The 19,112-nt window shown below is 30.8% G+C and overlaps 2 protein-coding genes across 5 annotated transcripts in view; both read right to left on the reverse strand.

The window, feature by feature from the left end:
- LOC126740003 (neurocalcin homolog) overlaps positions 1–19,112 on the reverse strand; it is a 185,589-nt gene that overhangs the window by 42,668 nt on the left and 123,809 nt on the right. The gene's annotated exons all lie outside the window — the stretch shown is intronic.
- The window catches only part of LOC126740004 (neuronal calcium sensor 2), a 164,480-nt gene that overhangs the window by 21,850 nt on the left and 123,518 nt on the right, over positions 1–19,112 (reverse strand). For both annotated transcript variants that reach the window (XM_050445857.1, XM_050445856.1), the window contains 2 exons: positions 4,538–4,681; positions 1,761–1,889 (listed from right to left, as the gene is read on the reverse strand). In XM_050445857.1, coding sequence (XP_050301814.1) covers positions 1,761–1,889; positions 4,538–4,681 — 273 coding nt within the window. The remainder of the gene's footprint in view (positions 1–1,760; positions 1,890–4,537; positions 4,682–19,112) is intronic.

Consider the following 19,112-nt stretch of genomic DNA (forward strand, 5'->3'; position numbering starts at 1 on the left):
TAAAGTGGAGGTCCAAAAAGAGATCCAAGGATGAACACTCGCGAGCTACAAAATTGCAGCAGTCACTCATACCGGTGTCACTCAGAGGCGGCCCACTGCATCTTAGAAATATATACAATAGGAGTCAAAACCTGCTTTTCTGGCCTGTATAAAATATGATATCTAAAAGTGTGAAAAAAAAACATCAGCGACTTAGGCTCAAGGTTGAGACTGAAACTACGGAAGCATTGGTTCAGCAAATGGAGGCGGTGAAGTTGGAAGAAGAGAACGAAAGCCCCCCTTCCAACTCAGAGGTAATTAAATGAAGTGTGTCCAGGCTTCATCATCTAAGGCTGCATTGGCCGAAATTAGCAGAAAGTTTACTGGTGGAACCATCAACGTAGAGAGCCCTGGATATTAAGAAGTCGTAGATGAAGCCTCAGTGTATAAATCACTCAGAAAATTTATGACACGGGCGCAGACAAGCCAAGGACTGCGCCTATCATGAACACCGATATTAACTATCTATCTTTTACAAAATTTATGGATAAGGACACTGTTGTGGTACTAGTGCAGTTTAATACAACCGGAAGCAGGAGAGGTCAGGACACAGATGAAGCACCACTTCTGAATATTAAGTGGAATATTGTCCATTATGTGAAAACACGGACATGAACAAAAGAGGTGAGTTACTCCTAAAATAGCTAATACTTATATGGGCATTGCAAATGATGGTAATAACCTAACATTTCGCAACGCCATTAGGAAAGAAGTTCTTGATCTGATCGTCATAACTAACAAATCCCTTGATCTGATCAGTGACTGAAGTGAACATGCGTATATTAGCTCGGTTGTATGTATTATGTAACGGAATCTTTAAGCTTAATTTTCACTGGTTTCTAAAAGTGTGATCAATTCTAAACTTGGCACACGTATCAAGGACCGATGACAATGCAATAATTTGATAACAGTTTCCCATTATCGTTACTGAGACTGCCAGGATTAATAACATTAATTTTAACGTTCAAAAACAATCTGTGATCAATGGCAAGTAAATATCCATAGTTAAGTAAGGATGGCCAGCAAAATTTTGCTTAATTGTACGGTAAATTCATTGTATTTTCTACTTATCAAACTAGTATACTTTTTTAGTTAACATTCACTTTATCGATTTTAATAATAGAAGTATGAAAAATTTGAACATGCTGCCGCCCCTGAAAGTATCCAGGTAATATGAGATGCTTTCAACAAGATAATAAATAATAGTTTAAAAAAACTTTAGAAAGTATTTATTACAGTAGTAGAAGGTCGGATAATTAATCATAATTAATTACCACGAATAAAATTTAAGTTATTAACAGAATAATTCAAATCAAAGTAGGGTACTAGATAAACTATCTATCGGGGCAACTATCTATGAAAGAAGAGTTATAAAAATGCACCAATAAGAGAATAGGTGCAGATCGTACAAACTTAAGAGCACACAAAGTGATGAAGATAAAAAAAAACATAAAAAATAGAAAGAAAAGCTGATCGGTTTATGGATTTCTTTACCAAACAATAAATGGGTTTAAAAAAATGGGGGTAATAAATCGGGTGCTGCGATTTTTCGCTATTCAGCCAAACTTATATTACATAATTAGTTCTGAAAGTCATCATCTCCTAGTGACTTAAGAGGTTTCCTTCGTTAAATCAAGACGACTATTAGATCTTATAAAGTAAATAAAAAGCGCACTGATTAGGTACGAAGTTAACTACAACCTTCCGGAATTATCACTTACTTGAACAATTTTGGTCATTTCTTGAATATCTATGACGCCATTTCCATCTACGTCATACATTCTGAAAGCCCATTTGAGTTTCTCTTCTGGGGTGCCACTGGAGGTTACGTCTATAGCAAGTAAAAATTCCTAAAAAATAAAGTATTTATTATTTAACTCAGTAAAAAAAATATATTGGAGATTAAATAAATTCTCGTTTCGTGCTGGTTTACGACGAGCAGCGGTATCGATCACGTAACATTCGAACTGGTCATATCCACTTTTGATGCATAAATTACTGATGATATTAAACATGTTCTGAACGACCTGCCAGAACGATGACCTTTGGTTCGATTGATATTTCTATTCTAGAAAAGTCTTATTGAAAAAGAAGACAAAATTATTTTTTTTATTTAAATGTTCGGTAACACATTTTTCACCTAATGTGTAGCTGTGAAATTAAAGTTGGAATTTCGGTCATACACATTAAATCAGTCAGCAGAAAGGCCTGATAAATGAAAGCATACCTTAAGAACTACTATGGATATCCGTTTATAAATTATATCTTATATAGGGCAATATTTGACATACATTTTTCTTAAGCGAAAATTTTGGATCAAAAGGTGGATAACGTTTATTACTGTAATTGTTCTATTAATTTTTTCTGAATATGCCTAAAAGGCTGGACTCCCCCGTCCGCATTCAAGCATCCCGTCATCCAATTTAGCACCCATGCAGACTTGGAAATTTAAATAGTTAAATTTTCAATTAAACGATAACAAAATCACGAAGTTCCAGTGCTCAAACAGTTGAGTTAACGGTATTTTTTAAACAAATATAGAGAAAAATCAAACTTTGAATAATGCCAAATATATCTACTAGATTTGAGTTTCAAATTCCCAAGAGAAGAGTCAATGAAAAATCTTCAGAAAATGGTAAAAATAATTCAACCTCGTCCAAAAATTTACAAGAAAAAAATACTTTTATCAAGTACATATCCAAAAAATGATAAATAACGAAAACTTATGTAATAAGAATAATTTAGGGTATTAATTCAAGATAAAATGGAAGCAGTTTCGTGTTTAGATTATTATTATTAGAAAATAAAAAGTTGCAGAAAGAAGGGAAAGCAGAAGCAAAAGAAAAGAAGTAAATGTCAATAATTGGAATAAAACCTTAAAAAAATAATAATATAAATCAGTTATATCTTTGATTACCGTCTACTCAACAGTGTTTTTCGAATACCTATTTATGCAGGAATGACCTTTGAGCACATAAATTTATGCAAGAATTTTTAAATATAACAAACCAATTTACGTAAATTACGTGGGTGCCGAATTGAGTGACAGAATGCTTAAATGCACCCGCTCATACTTAACGAATTTCATACAAATATTATTTAAGCAGAAGATGCTTATAAGCAGAAGACGTCTTGACCACCTCATGCCCTAAAATTGCGATGGTTTTAATTGCAGTTAGAGTCTTGTTAGAACCCATTGAATCTGAGGTCTGAAGATGCTATAGTTTAAGCAAAACACGTGAAACCATTAGAATTTGCAGGAATAAAACCATAATATAGGAATGTGATAATATTGAAATGCCAGTTTATATCTCTCTAGTTTTAACAATGTCATGCAGCTCTATTTTCGTCTTAACAAGTATAATGGACCATTAGAGATTTTTATATTCTTAAGCCGTTAAGAAAGAGAATAGCCCAATATGAGCTACAGATTTATGGCAGTAATGAAGCTTTCATAACAAAAATCTTTTACACCATATAAGTACGTACGTATGCATTTCCCTTTAAAAATCGATACCTAATTCCGGCGCAAGAATCGCAAAAAGGGACAGAGTAAATCGGTTTTTAGGATAACAAAAGGAGATGGAAACACATTGTTCATCTTTAAATATTCAGCAGAAAATCCCGAATGTAGAGAGAATCAATTTTAGAGCGACAAGGTACATATCGATATTAAAAATACATGAAAAGATGATTTTAATCAAAATTCTTCAATGAATAATAAAGGTTCTGAATATAAGAATAATAAAATTCCTGTTTTTTTTTCCGTATTGTATTGAACTGATTTATCAAGAAAAAAGATATATAGAATATGTGGGGGAAGAATGGAGCTTAATTTTCTCATATAATTGAAAATGTTAAAAGTTTGACATTATAAAGATTTTTAAAAGCAATCCAAAAAGTGTAGTAACTTTTATATAAGCAAACTAGGTAGTTTTTGGGAAACCAAGGCGATGAAATAATTCCAAAACTTGTAGATTTACAGCTACAATTACAAACTTTAATTATTTTTTCATATTGTTTCATATTAAACAAAAAATAAATACAATCGAAGATAATTGAAAAGCTAAAATTCATATTTTTGAGTTTACGCATATTTTACATAAGAACTTTAATAATAATATTTTTTATTAGACAAAGTAACATCTAATCCAATAAGAGAAGATCTAATTAGTTTATCTATGGTTTCTTAAATACTCGCTTTTATAAAGAATTTCAAGTTAAAATAAAAAAGGTATTTACGGATTTTGCGCAACATATATAATAAGGTCATATAAACATAACAAAAAACTTATCGGAAAAACCAAAATATATTAACTACCACCACAAGCATTAAAAATGCCAATTTACAGGCTATATAGTTCCAGAAACTATTTGAACATGAGCTCGGCAAATTTTCCTTGCATAATTTAAATGCCTATACCGTTTTTACTGCACAGTTTTAAATAGTTAAATGACTTTTGCAAAATCATTCTTATGCCAATGAATTATTACTTACTTTAAAATCGATATATCCGTTTTTATCCATGTCGAATGTACGAAATACGTGGTCGCAGAACTCTTCCGCGTTTCCACTGGGAAAGAACATTTTGTACATGTCTACGAATTTGGCGGGGGTTAGTCTACCGTTTGGACAGTCTTGCTGTAAAAGAAAAATAAAATCAATTATATAACAGTCTATACAATGTCTGGATAGAAGAATAATAGACGTTGAATTTAATGCATTTTGTTCATATATCAACATAGTCGGTTAATTTCCAAGATAGAGGCAGTTTACCGTAAACTTTTGAATATGGTTTTTAATATAATAAGCTAAATGTTAATGAAATGCCATAATAATTTTTAAGTAATATTAGCATAGTTTACATTAGGAACATCATTGTATGCAGAAATCAAATAAACGCTTTCTTAAAATGGAAGAAAACATTTACTTAAATTATAAGTAACGAGAGAATCGTTTAAAATCTATATCTTTTTCTAATCAGTGTCTTAAACCTAGGAACATGTCATTGGCCTACAAGATCTGTAAAACTGTAAGTGTCATTATAAGTGTTCATCCAAAATAGAAAAAGCACAGCGGGAGCAAATGTTAGCTGACTACTTAACGATAGATTCGGAGAGATCAAGGTGGGCTTTTATTAGCAAAAGTGTTAACCGTATTCCAGTAAAAAGAAGGTACAGTGGCGATCGTACGAAACGAGCACATACTTTTAATTAGTGACACTAATTTAACACTGTGATGTCTAATGGCCAGAGAGTCCAAGTGTGCAAAAAGTTTTTTCTGGCCACTTACAATATTTCCGGCAAAAAAGTTGAAACCGCATTAAAAAAGTTAGCCGCTTCAGGTATCACTGAAATAGATCACAGGGGTCACAAGGAACCACCCAACAAGAAGTCAGAGGAGATTAAGAATGTAATCAGAGATCACATCAAATCATTACCAGTAGTTGCTTCTCACTACTGTCGAAGCAACACGAAAAGAAAATATTTGCCAGCTGGTTTAAGTGAGGCTCGTATCTATCAAGACTACGTGGAGTACTGTAAAGAGCACGTCGCCCAGCTAGAAATACTTGGTTTATATATAGCAATATTTGTCTCAGAATTTAACTACGGCTTTCACACCATAAAAAAGGATCAATGTGACTATTTTACTCAACACAAGAATAAGCCAGATGAAGAAAAAGAAAAGTGTAAGGAAGAATACAACTTGCATTTGATTCGAAAAGAAGAAGCTAGAGAACACAAGAAAAATGGCAAGACTGAAGCTGTTAATAATCCGACTATTAGTTGTTTTACCATGGACCTAACAAAAATATTATTAACGCCAAGTTTGCAAGTAGGGCAGCTATATTATAAAAGAAAGCTAAAGACTTACAATTTTACGGTGTATGATCTTGCTACTAAACAAGCGACAAACTACATGTGGCATGAAGGTGCAAGTACAAAAGGAACTTCAGAAATTTCTACTTGTTTGTGGAAACTTTTATTTTCATTAGGACCCAAGAAAGAAGTGACTCTTTATTCAGACACAGCATCAGGTCAGAATCGCAACTCAGTTATTTCTATAATGTTCCTAAAAGAATTAACCATCGAAACAATAAGTCAAAAGTTTATGGAATCGGGGCACTCAGAAATGGAGTGCGATTCTGTGCACTCTTATAGAGGCCTGGGGTAGAAAAGTTGACGTTTTTACGCCAGAAGGATGGTACATGGTCGCCCGTACTGCAAAAATAAACAAACCGTATCACAAGGTTGTGGAATTAGATTATACAAACTTCCTTGATTACAAGAAATATAGTGGTCAAGTGATGACGAACAAAACTCAATCGGAAAATGGTGAAGTAATGAAATGGTTAAAAGTAAAGTGGTTCCAGTACCGCAAAAACGAGCCTCTAACTATCTATTATAAGTATCGATTAAGCGACAATGACTTTTAATTTGATTAATTGAAAATATTTGTTTTGTAAAATTTTCAAAAATTTTTTGCTATTAAACTCCATTAAAAACTATTATTTTTTTATTTTTGTATTTGCTTGTAAAATGATAATTTACTTTTACTAAGTACTAAGTATAACTTAGGTGAGACTAAAGGTTTAAAAACACAAAGAATGAACGTACTGGACCCAATTAGCATTATGCTGGGTTGTATAAAGTAAAGGGTAAGACAAGTTTGCTTAATAAGGTAATGTTTTATGGATACAATAAACTGATACTTCGTTATTGTTGGAATAATGTTTTGTGGTATAATAACCATATTTACAGCTATTTCACAAAATAGTCGTGTTTTAGGATGCTTTTTCTAGGTTTCAGCATTTAGCAGAGTGGCTTGACGCTTTTGGAAATCCCGCACGTGTTGTAAACTTCGCTTCAATATTTAGCGGTCAAAAAGGTTTAACACACATTTTAACTCAAATAGTAAATTATTTCATAATTTGTTAAAACCAACTACAAAAAAATATCTTAAACTATCTATGGCCAAAATTTAAATATTCTGACAGTAAAAATAAAAAAGTTATGGATATAAGTAAGATATTTTTGTGAAATTAAAACTTTACGCGCCATTTTCTCGAAATTATAATTATGTGGACTAGCTTCCTTGACCTCTAAGGCGACGATAATCTTAGATAAGCTTAAATATAGTACAATTGAAAAGTATTGAAAAAGTATTGGAAATAGCAGTGTATAATCAAGTTCTAGAATACATTACAGTAATATAGTACCCTAATAAGTAACCAATCTGACTTTCGGTTCCTTGTAGGGAAGAATTAATTTTAATATACTTTATATGCAACTTCATCGTTTCATTTTCTTAGTAGGACTTAGATCGCCTGCAAATAGTGTTTCTCTCCTTTAATTTGTCAACTTAAACCCGAAAAACATCACTTCGTTCATATACTCTTCTAAATTTCAGACTGAGAACTTTTCCACTTTTCTCTACATCATCGTTTCATTTTCGAACCTTCTATCTAAACATTATGTGAGAATTACCCACAACACAGCCACAACACAAAGAGAAAGTATTTTCTGAAAATTCTACTTAAGAATCCATTAAGGCGTTGCCTAAATACGTGACCTATTGGCAGTAATTTAAACGATAGAAACAGGAAACATACAAATCGTTAGATAAATTACCAACATTTAGATAAAACCGCACCGATTTGATATCTTCCTGTGACGTAATCGCATCAGGTGGTGGCCATTTCGGGTCGAAGAATGTCAGTCGGTATACAAATGGTGTGGGCAGTAAATCTTCTTAATGGCCATTTAAATGGAAGGCCATCGATAAATCTACAACTAGTTTCTTGTTTTTTTTTCGTTTATAAGTCGGGCGGGGTGATTAAGGAATTATTACACTTGGACTATAAAATTTTTGATTTTACTGCATCGTAAACTGGACGTTAAAAGTTTAATCCGAAGTGAAAAAAAAAAATTTATCTATTAATTAAATTGGTTTACGGATTGATGTTAAAATGATTGGAGAATTTGTTTATGTGGTAGACTCTAAGGAATACAGTCTAATGTATAATGTAATAATGGTAATAACGTGATGTTTTCATTTTGTAATTATTCAAATTGTAATTGTAAAGTATACCGAAAAAATACAATTCCCAGATAAGCCAGATAGTAAAACAGAAATGAATCAGTGATGGAGAAGATTAAGAGAAAAGTGCATTTGTCACTTTTATATTTTCATGATACTTTAAATTATCTTTAAAGACGGTAATAACATAATGTTTTTTCTTTTGTATATGTAAAAAAAAGTAACTTACTCGCTCTAAAACAGTAAGAAATTCAAATAAAAACAATCAATTACTTAAAGGTTTCTCCAGGATGTTAAGAAAGATAAGACTTTTTAATTTCCAGATGCTTCAGATCGTAACAAAAATTAAATAGTGTTTTGAAAAATGGGAAAATTATCAAAATTTCGCGTGAGCTGTACCACATCCATTATTGTTGAAAGAGTTTTTGTGATCTTTTTTAAAACCAATATAATTATGTTGCATAAAAAAGTCAGCGGAAGGCAAATCATGCAAATAGGCCACCTACGTGGAAGTTTTTAGAAATTATAAAATTAATAAATAAATTTAAAAAAAAAACGTTAATAAAATATTAAGAAGAAAAACAACAATAACAACAAAATCTGAAATATAAAATACAAACCTTCAAAATCATATAAATATGAAAAATTACATTAAAGATTTAAAATCCGGACCTGGACTACTACAAATAAGCGTCGAAAATCTTAACACTAGTCCGGTAAGGATTTTTAAAAGAAGATTGCTATATTTCTTGAATTATTGCAGAAACTCCCTTTTTTAAGAGAAGATAATTTTTTGTTGTTCACAATTAGTTTTATCAATACGTTGGCTTCCATGAAAAATTGTATTTCATGTATAAGTATGCATTACTTAAAAACTGCTAAACATCCATAAAATTCGGGTTAGATCAAAGAAGTACCATTATATATTTGAGTATGGAGATTGAGAGAGACTGTGTCTTCAGATTGTACATAATAACGTTTCTAAAACAAAAACTTTGTTGAACATTTTGACCAATACAAAACATTTCCAATTTTAATTTTACTTATTTCTGTGACCTGATTAAATAGCAGTTCAGCAAAAAAAAATCTCTAGCCCCCTTCGTTCTTCCCAATCCTCTTTAAGTGTAGGTGTGTCATTATCCAATTTTTTTTAAAGTAAAACAAGTAACGTGATTTAAAGGTTAAACATTTTGTTCTAGCTAATTGTTTTTAAATATTGACAACGTGTATAAGGAAAAATATAAAAATTGAAGTAATTTGACTTAAAATGAAAAATCTTTTCCTCAAATTTTTTGTTTGTAGCAAAATATTAATTTTTTCGTAAGTCCATATGGCTTAACCCTAGAGAAGATAATCTGTAAATATTATATCAATTTTGCTTCAAATCCAACGCAAATAAATAACGCCGCTCTCATAAACATGTCAAATTCAATACCCTGTTGATGATTCCTTCCGTATCTGCAGGGTCGTTCCGCAATTTTCCGTTCCTTATCGTGCGAAGAATTTCCCCGTGGAATTGATTCCACTTTCTCCCCAAGTCAGTCAATTTCCTTCGATTAAGCCCCTCCAAAAGGGAATGGGAAAATTCGTTTACCGTCGGACCAGATCACGAAGAACTAATTTTCAATCAGCGTGCTTTTGAGTCTTTGGTATATCAGGCTCGTCTAAGGTTGCCGCAAGGGATGCTCGAGAGCGCAATTCTGTGGCGTTTGCAACATTATTAATATTATTATTATTAGATTCAGTAAAGCGTATTAAAATTTAATATGTTGGGTTAAAAGGGAATAGGCAACCAGCAAAAAGAGCGAAATATTCTTGATATAATGTTTACATAGCCTTTTGTTATCTTTTAACATTTTTAATATAACAATTTAACAGAAAATTTTTTAAATAGTTTGCAGGATGTATCATAAATTTTAGCATATTATCTAGGAATCAAATGAATGAAATTTTATAGCAGGAATCATAGTAATCGGAGCATTAGAACACGAGTTATAAACTAGGGAACCCGAAACAATTTTTCCAGTTTTCCTTTATCGGGACGCTATCTACAAAAATGTTAACAAAAAATTAGCTATTCAAGCGACTGAGTGAAATTTTATAGAGTTATTAAGGAAAGTCCCAGAAATAATTTAAAATAAAAATCATGAAAATCGGAGCATTAGAACGCGAGTTATAGACCTGAGAACCCAAAACAATTTTTTCAGTTTTGCTTTATTGGGATGCCACCTACAAAACTATTAATAAGAAATTAATTATTACAGGGATTTGAATGAAATGTTATGGAGATGTTAAGAAAAGTTCTAGAATTAATTTAAAGCAGAAACCATTAAAATCGAAGCATTAGAAGGCGAGTTATAAACCAATGAACCCAAAACAATTGTTCCAGTTTTGTTTTATTAAGTCACTCTTAGTTAACACTTATGTCACTCACAAAAATTTTAATAAAAAATTAGTTATTCCAGGGACTTAAATCAAAATTTAATAGAGTTATTGAGGAAAGTTTCGTCATTAATTTAAAATAGAAATCGTAGAAATAGGAACATTATAACACCAGTTATAAGCCAGAGAACCCAAAACAATTTTTCCAGTTTTGCTATATTGCGATGCCACCTACAAAACTATTAATAAGAAATTAATTATTACAGGGATTTGAATGAAATTTTATGGAGATATTAAGAAAAGTTCTAGAATTTATTTAAAACAGAAATCATAGAAATAGGAGCATTATAACACGAGTTATAGGCCAGACAACCCAAAACAATTTTTCCAGTTTTGCTATATTGGGATGCCACCTACAAAACTATTAATAAGAAATTAATTATTACAGGGATTTAAATGAAATTTTATGGAGATGTTAAGAAAAGTTCTAGAATTAATTTAAAGCAGAAATCATTAAAATCGAAGCATTAGAACGCGAGTTATAGACCTGAGAACCCAAAACAATTTTTCCAGTTTTGCTTTATCGGGATGCCACCTACAAAACTATTAATAAGAAATTAATTATTTCAGGGATTTGAATGAAATTTCATGGAGATGTTAAGAAACGTTCTAGAATTAATTTAAAGCAGAAATCATTAAAATCGGAGCATTAGAACGCGAGTTATAGACCTGAGAACCCAAAACAATTTTTCCAGTTTTGCTTTATTGGGATGCCACCTACAAAACTATTAATAAGAAATTAATTATTACAGGGATTTGAATGAAATTTTATGGAGATGTTAAGAAAAGTTCTAGAATTAATTTAAAGCAGAAATCATTAAAATCAGAATATTAGAAGGCGAGTTATAAACCAATGAACCCAAAACAATTGTTCCAGTTTTGTTTTATTAAGGCGTCACTTACCAAAATTTTAATAAAAAATTAGTTATTACAGAGACTTAAATGAAATTTCATAGAGTTATTGAGGAAAGTTTCATCATTAAGTTAAAACAGAAATCATAAAAATAGGAACACATAAAAACACGAGTTATAGGCCAGAGAACCCAAAACAATTTTTCCAGTTTTGCTATATTGGGATGCCACCTACAAAACTATTAATAAGAAATTAATTATTGCAGGGATTTGAATGAAATTTTATGAAGATGTTAAGAAAAGTTCTAGAATTAATTTAAAGCAGAAATCATTAAAATCGGAGCATTAGAACGCGAGTTATAGATCTGAGAACCCAAAACAATTTTTCCAGTTTTGTTTTATTGGGATGCCACCTACAAAACTATTAATAAGAAATTAATTATTACAGGATTTGAATGAAATTTTATGAAGATGTTAAGAAAAGTTCTAGAATTAATTGAAAGCAGAAATCATTAAAATCGGAGCATTAGAACGCGAGTTATAGACCTGAGAACCCAAAACAATTTTTCCAGTTTTGCTTTATTGGGATGCCACCTACAAAACTATTAATAAGAAATTAATTATTACAGGGATTTGAATGAAATTGTATGGAGATGTTAAGAAAAGTTCTAGAATTAATTTAAAGCAGAAATCATTAAAATCAGAGCATTAGAAGACGAGTTATAAACCAATGAACCCAAAACAATTGTTCCAGTTTTGCTTTATTAAGGCGTCACTTACAAAAATTTTAATAAAAAATTAGTTATTACAGAGACTTAAATGAAATTTCATAGAGTTATTGAGGAAAGTTTCATCATTAAGCTAAAACAGAAATCATAGAAATAGGAGCATTATAACACGAGTTATAGGCCAGAGAACCGAAAACAATTTTTCCAATTTTGCGATATTGGGATGCCACCCACAAAACTATTAATAAGAAATGTATTATTACAGGGATTTGAATGAAATTTTATGAAGATGTTAAGAAAAGTTCCAGAATTAATTTAAAGCAGAAATCATTAAAATCGGAGCATTAGAACGCGAGTTATAGACCTGAGAATCCAAAACAATTTTTCCAGTTGTGCTTTATTGGGATGCCACCTACAAAACTATTAATAAGAAATTAATTATTCCAGGGATTTGAATTAAGTTTTATGGAGATGTTAAGAAAAGTTCTAGAATTAATTTAAAGCAGAAATCATTAAAATCAGAGCATTAGAAGACGAGTTATAAACCAATGAACCCAAAACAATTGTTCCAGTTTTGCTTTATTAAGGCGTCACTTACAAAAATTTTAATAAAAAATTAGTTATTACAGAGACTTAAATGAAATTTCATAGAGTTATTGAGGAAAGTTTCATCATTAAGTTAAAACAGAAATCATAGAAATAGGAGCATTATAACACGAGTCATAGGCCAGAGAACCGAAAACAATTTTTCCAATTTTGCGATATTGGGATGCCACCCACAAAACTATTAATAAGAAATGTATTATTACAGGGATTTGAATGAAATTTTATGAAGATGTTAAGAAAAGTTCCAGAATTAATTTAAAGCAGAAATCATTAAAATCGGAGCATTAGAACGCGAGTTATAGACCTGAGAATCCAAAACAATTTTTCCAGTTGTGCTTTATTGGGATGCCACCTACAAAACTATTAATAAGAAATTAATTATTCCAGGGATTTGAATTAAGTTTTATGGAGATGTTAAGAAAAGTTCTAGAATTAATTTAAAGCAGAAATCATTAAAATCAGAGCATTAGAAGACGAGTTATAAACCAATGAACCCAAAACAATTGTTCCAGTTTTGCTTTATTAAGGCGTCACTTACAAAAATTTTAATAAAAAATTAGTTATTACAGAGACTTAAATAAAATTTCATAGAGTTATTGAGGAAAGTTTCATCATTAAGTTAAAACAGAAATCATAGAAATAGGAGCATTATAACACGAGTTATAGGCCAGAGAACCGAAAACAATTTTTCCAATTTTGCGATATTGGGATGCCACCCACAAAACTATTAATAAGAAATGTATTATTACAGGGATTTGAATGAAATTTTATGAAGATGTTAAGAAAAGTTCTAGAATTAATTTAAAGCAGAAATCATTAAAATCGGAGCATTAGAACGCGAGTTATAGACCTGAGAACCCAAAACAATTTTTCCAGTTGTGCTTTATTGGGATGCCACCTACAAAACTATTAATAAGAAATTAATTATTCCAGGGATTTGAATGAAATTCTATGGAGATGTTAAGAAAAGTTCTAGAATTAATCTAAAGTAGAAATCATTAAAATCGGAGCATTGGAACGAGAGTTATAGACCTGAGAACCCAAAACAATTTTTCCAGTTTGCTATATTGGGATGCCACCCACAAAACTATTATTAAGAAATTAATTATTACAAGGATTTGAATAAAATTTTATGGAGATGTTAAGAAAAGTTCTAGAATTAATTTAAAGCAGAAATCATTAAAATCGGAGCATTAGAACGCGAGTTATAGACCTGAGAACCCAAAACAATTTTTCCAGTTTTGCTTTATCGGGATGCCACCTACAAAACTATTAATAAGAAATTAATTATTTCAGGGATTTAAATGAAATTTTATGGAGATGTTAAGAAACGTTCTAGAATTAATTTAAAGCAGAAATCATTAAAATCGGAGCATTAGAACGCGAGTTATAGACCTGAGAACCCAAAACAATTTTTCCAGTTTTGCTTTATTGGGATGCCACCTACAAAACTATTAATAAGAAATTAATTATTACAGGGATTTGAATTAAATTTTATGGAGATGTTAAGAAAAGTTCTAGAATTAATTTAAAGCAGAAATCATTAAAATCAGAATATTAGAAGGCGAGTTATAAACCAATGAACCCAAAACAATTGTTCTAGTTTTGTTTTATTAAGGCGTCACTTACCAACATTTTAATAAAAAATTAGTTATTACAGAGACTTAAATGAAATTTCATAGAGTTATTGAGGAAAGTTTCATCATTAAGTTAAAACAGAAATCATAAAAATAGGAACACATAAAAACACAAGTTATAGGCCAGAGAACTCAAAACAATTTTTCCAGTTTTGCTATATTGGGATGCCACCTACAAAACTATTAATAAGAAATTAATTATTGCAGGGATATGAATGAAATTTTATGAAGATGTTAAGAAAAGTTCTAGAATTAATTTAAAGCAGAAATCATTAAAATCGGAGCATTAGAACGCGAGTTATAGACCTGAGAACCCAAAACAATTTTTCCAGTTGTGCTTTATTGGGATGCCACCTACAAAACTATTAATAAGAAATTAATTATTCCGGGATTTGAATGAAATTCTATGGAGATGTTAAGAAAAGTTCTAGAATTAATCTAAAGTAGAAATCATTAAAATCGGAGCATTGGAACGAGAGTTATAGACCTGAGAACCCAAAACAATTTTTCCAGTTTGCTATATTGGGATGCCACCCACAAAACTATTATTAAGAAATTAATTATTACAAGGATTTGAATAAAATTTTATGGAGATGTTAAGAAAAGTTCTAGAATTAATTTAAAGCAGAAATCATTAAAATCGGAGCATTAGAACGCGAGTTATAGACCTGAGAACCCAAAACAATTTTTCCAGTTTTGCTTTATCGGGATGCGACCTACAAAACTATTAATAAGAAATTAATTATTTCAGGGATTTAAATGAAATTTTATGGAGATGTTAAGAAACGTTCTAGAATTAATTTAAAGCAGAAATCATTAAAATCGGAGCATTAGAACGCGAGTTATAGACCTGAGAACCCAAAACAATTTTTCCAGTTTTGCTTTATTGGGATGCCACCTACAAAACTATTAATAAGAAATTAATTATTACAGGGATTTGAATGAAATTTTATGGAGATGTTAAGAAAAGTTCTAGAATTAATTTAAAGCAGAAATCATTAAAATCAGAATATTAGAAGGCGAGTTATAAACCAATGAACCCAAAACAATTGTTCTAGTTTTGTTTTATTAAGGCGTCACTTACCAACATTTTAATAAAAAATTAGTTATTACAGAGACTTAAATGAAATTTCATAGAGATATTGAGGAAAGTTTCATCATTAAGTTAAAACAGAAATCATAAAAATAGGAACACATAAAAACACAAGTTATAGGCCAGAGAACTCAAAACAATTTTTCCAGTTTTGCTATATTGGGATGCCACCTACAAAACTATTAATAAGAAATTAATTATTGCAGGGATTTGAATGAAATTTTATGAAGATGTTAAGAAAAGTTCTAGAATTAATTTAAAGCAGAAATCATTAAAATCGGAGCGCTAAAACGCGAGTTTATAGACCTGAGAACCCAAAACAATTTTTCCAGTTTTGCTTTATTGGGATGCCACCTACAAAACTATTAATAAGAAATTAATTATTACAGGGATTTGAATGAAATTGTATGGAGATGTTAAGAAAAGTTCTAGAATTAATTTAAAACAGAAATCATTAAAATCGGAGCATTAGAACGCGAGTTACAGACCTGAGAACCCAAAACAATTTTTCTAGTTTTGCTTTATTGGGATGCCACTCACAGAACTATTAATAATAAATTAATTATTACAGGGATTTGAATGAAATTTTATGGAGACGTTAAGAAAAGTTCTAGAATTAATTTAAAACAGAAATCATTAAAATCGGAGCATTAGAACGCGAGTTATAGACCTGAGAACCCAAAACAATTTTTCCAGTTTTGCTATATTGGGATGCCACCTACAAAACTATTAATAAGAAATTAATTATTACAGGGATTTGAATGAAATTTTATGGAGATGTTAAGAAAAGTTCTAGAATTAATTTAAAGCATAAATCTTGAAAATCGGAGCATTAGAACGCGAGTTTCATTTTTAATCAGTTCTTCGTAATGGGTCATCCTCGTCTCAACGGGCGAAAGAATCCAACATATTCTTTAAGAAGGACTAACTGGAGACGGAGCCCATTAAGCCCATCCTAAGAGAGCTTTTCAATGAAAATGCAATGAGAAACACAATGAAATGATGGCAAAATGTGCTACATAAAAATAAAATACATAGTATGCCATTTAATGTAATATTAAAAACTAATAAACTAAAATTAAAAACCAAAACAAAACCAAAAAATAAGGATAATATTACAATAATAGTGCTGGTATAAGGTACAAGTATTGTTGGCAAATAAATATGTTTAAGATTATGCATTCACATATGAGTGGGAATATAAAAATGTGGGAAATCTAAAATCATACAAATAAAATTTTAAAATATAAAATGAGTTAAAATAAATAATAAATAAAACTTATAATATAACACAGAATATAAAATTTATAACACAGAATAAAGATAAAAACGATAAATACTAAATCTCTAGAACAAATTTTCTCAAGAGCCTTTTAAACACGTTAAAACTATCACAGGATTTAAGACTAACCGGTAACTTATTGAATTCTAGCAACTGAGTTGTATTACATCTGTCAACTAGGAAATCTGTTCGGTTGCGAGTATGATAATTGTGAACGTCACTAAAAATTGTCAATTTATTACAGATATAGTCTGGTAGCAGACGATGTTTTAATTAAAAAATAAACAGATAAACATTAAACATAATTCTTTGGTTCACAGACAACATATCTAGGACGTTTAACATAGACACAACTGGGGTATAACTATTACATTTAAGAATCAGTCTCATAGCTCTATTTTGTATTATTTCAAACTGGTTTATTACATATTAAACAGAATTGCAAATGGGGAAGGGCAATGGCATTATAAGCATTCGTTTTGTGTGCATTGATAGATTTTTCCTATGCGTGCTATAAATCCAACTTTCTTTGAAAACTTCCTCATGATGTAATTAGCATGCGCATGAAAGTTTAGGCTCGCGTCCAAAATAGTCCCTAAGTATTTTATTTCCTTTTCAAAAAGAATTTTTTCTCCATCTACAATAATGTCCATAGCGTCTACCCGGCATAATCTTGATTTTCTGTTAAACACACAGAATTTTGATTTAATGATATTTAAACCTAATTTACTGTCGCAGAGCCAGCTATATAAGTTAGTAAGATCAGTGTTTATATTAGATACCAATTCATTAAGATTTTTACCAACTGTGTAAATCATGGTATCATCTGCAAAAAATAAGATTTTACATTTGTTTACTACTTTTATCATATCATTAATATATTAGTGTAAACAATAATGGACCTAACACTGTCCCTAAAATTAAGTTTGAAGCAAATACTATTCTGTATCTAAAGATGGAAACAGAGACCGTGTCTCCAGATTGTACATAATCACCTTTCTACTTTAAAATAAATCCTGTTTAACATTTTAATCAATTCAGAGATATCCAATTATACATAATTCAGAGACCTGATTAAATAACGGTGCAGGAAAAAAAACGTCTGGCTCCCTCCGCACATTAACTTTCAAGTATTTTGTTTGATAACTACTTAGGAGCAATATAACCAGTCCCAGCATAAAGCGAGCGGGCGCGCTTGAGATTAATTTCATTAAGTTACCGTATAGCAACAACGTGAATTTTTGAGAATTTATCCAAATCTGGAAGGGTGCCAACTCCTGGAAACCCAAGTAACAAAATGGGAATATTTCAGATTAATAAAACTTAAAACAATACATGTTCGGGTAGAAATTCGACGATCCGCGATAAAAATATTTGCATATTGATTATGCAATATTAGCTGGACACGCAAGGTGGAAGGTCAGCAAACTGCTTTTGTATTTTGTTTCTTTTTTTATATTTCTTTGTTTTTAGGAAAATTTACTTTGTATATATAAAAGAGCTGAAAATTTGGTTACTACGGTAAAACACGTTGCTCTATTACCATAAAATCCTTGCAACGTTGCCGGTTATATTAACAAGTAGCAGCAATTTTGATTTTTTAAATTGAATGCTCGTATACTATAATTTTTTTTTATTCTCTATTCAATTCTTGGTATTTTTATCATATCTTATATAGCTTCCTATACTTATCTGCATCAGCTTTCGAGATAAAAAAGAAATTATACTAGTTTAATTGATCTCATATATATAATATATACATACGTTTGGCGAGTTGAATCTTACGGATTGAGTTTTAATGTATTAGTGTGATAATTTAAATTGCCGCCGAGTTTCTTGCCATGCAGCTTACATCGCAACTCGCCGCGCATTTATACTCGCCTGCTTAAAACATAGTGAAAGAACTTCGCGAGGAATTCCTCCATGGCCTGAGTGAGCTGTCAGTCTGTTAAAGGTTATACCATCAAATTGTTATTAAAAATGTTTTCAAGCTCCGATAGTGACAGTGCTTCAATAAGTAATGGTGTAAAATGGTGGTTGCTTTCCAGAAGAAGATTCAGAAAATGGGGTGTGCATCCATTGAACAAAGGACGTACGTACTAAACTTGGTGAATTCTATACACTGTATCAACGTCTTAAACGTTTTCCGCATAGGTTCTACGGATATTTGCGAATGTCTCAGTCGACATTTAGTTATATTCTACAGCTGCTCGAACCTAGAATTGAAAAGGTGTATACCGACATACATAAACAACCTGTTAGCGCAGAGGAAAGATTAGTAGTAACACTCAGGTAAAAACATTTTTTTACATTTTTATTGAGTTAAACGGGACAAATACATGTCCTTTAAATTTGTACAGCTTGCTAAAGAGATTTCATAATTGTATAAAAT

The sequence above is a fragment of the Anthonomus grandis genome, chromosome 8, assembly GCF_022605725.1.
Source record: "Anthonomus grandis grandis chromosome 8, icAntGran1.3, whole genome shotgun sequence".
NCBI classification, from domain to species: domain Eukaryota; kingdom Metazoa; phylum Arthropoda; class Insecta; order Coleoptera; family Curculionidae; genus Anthonomus; species Anthonomus grandis.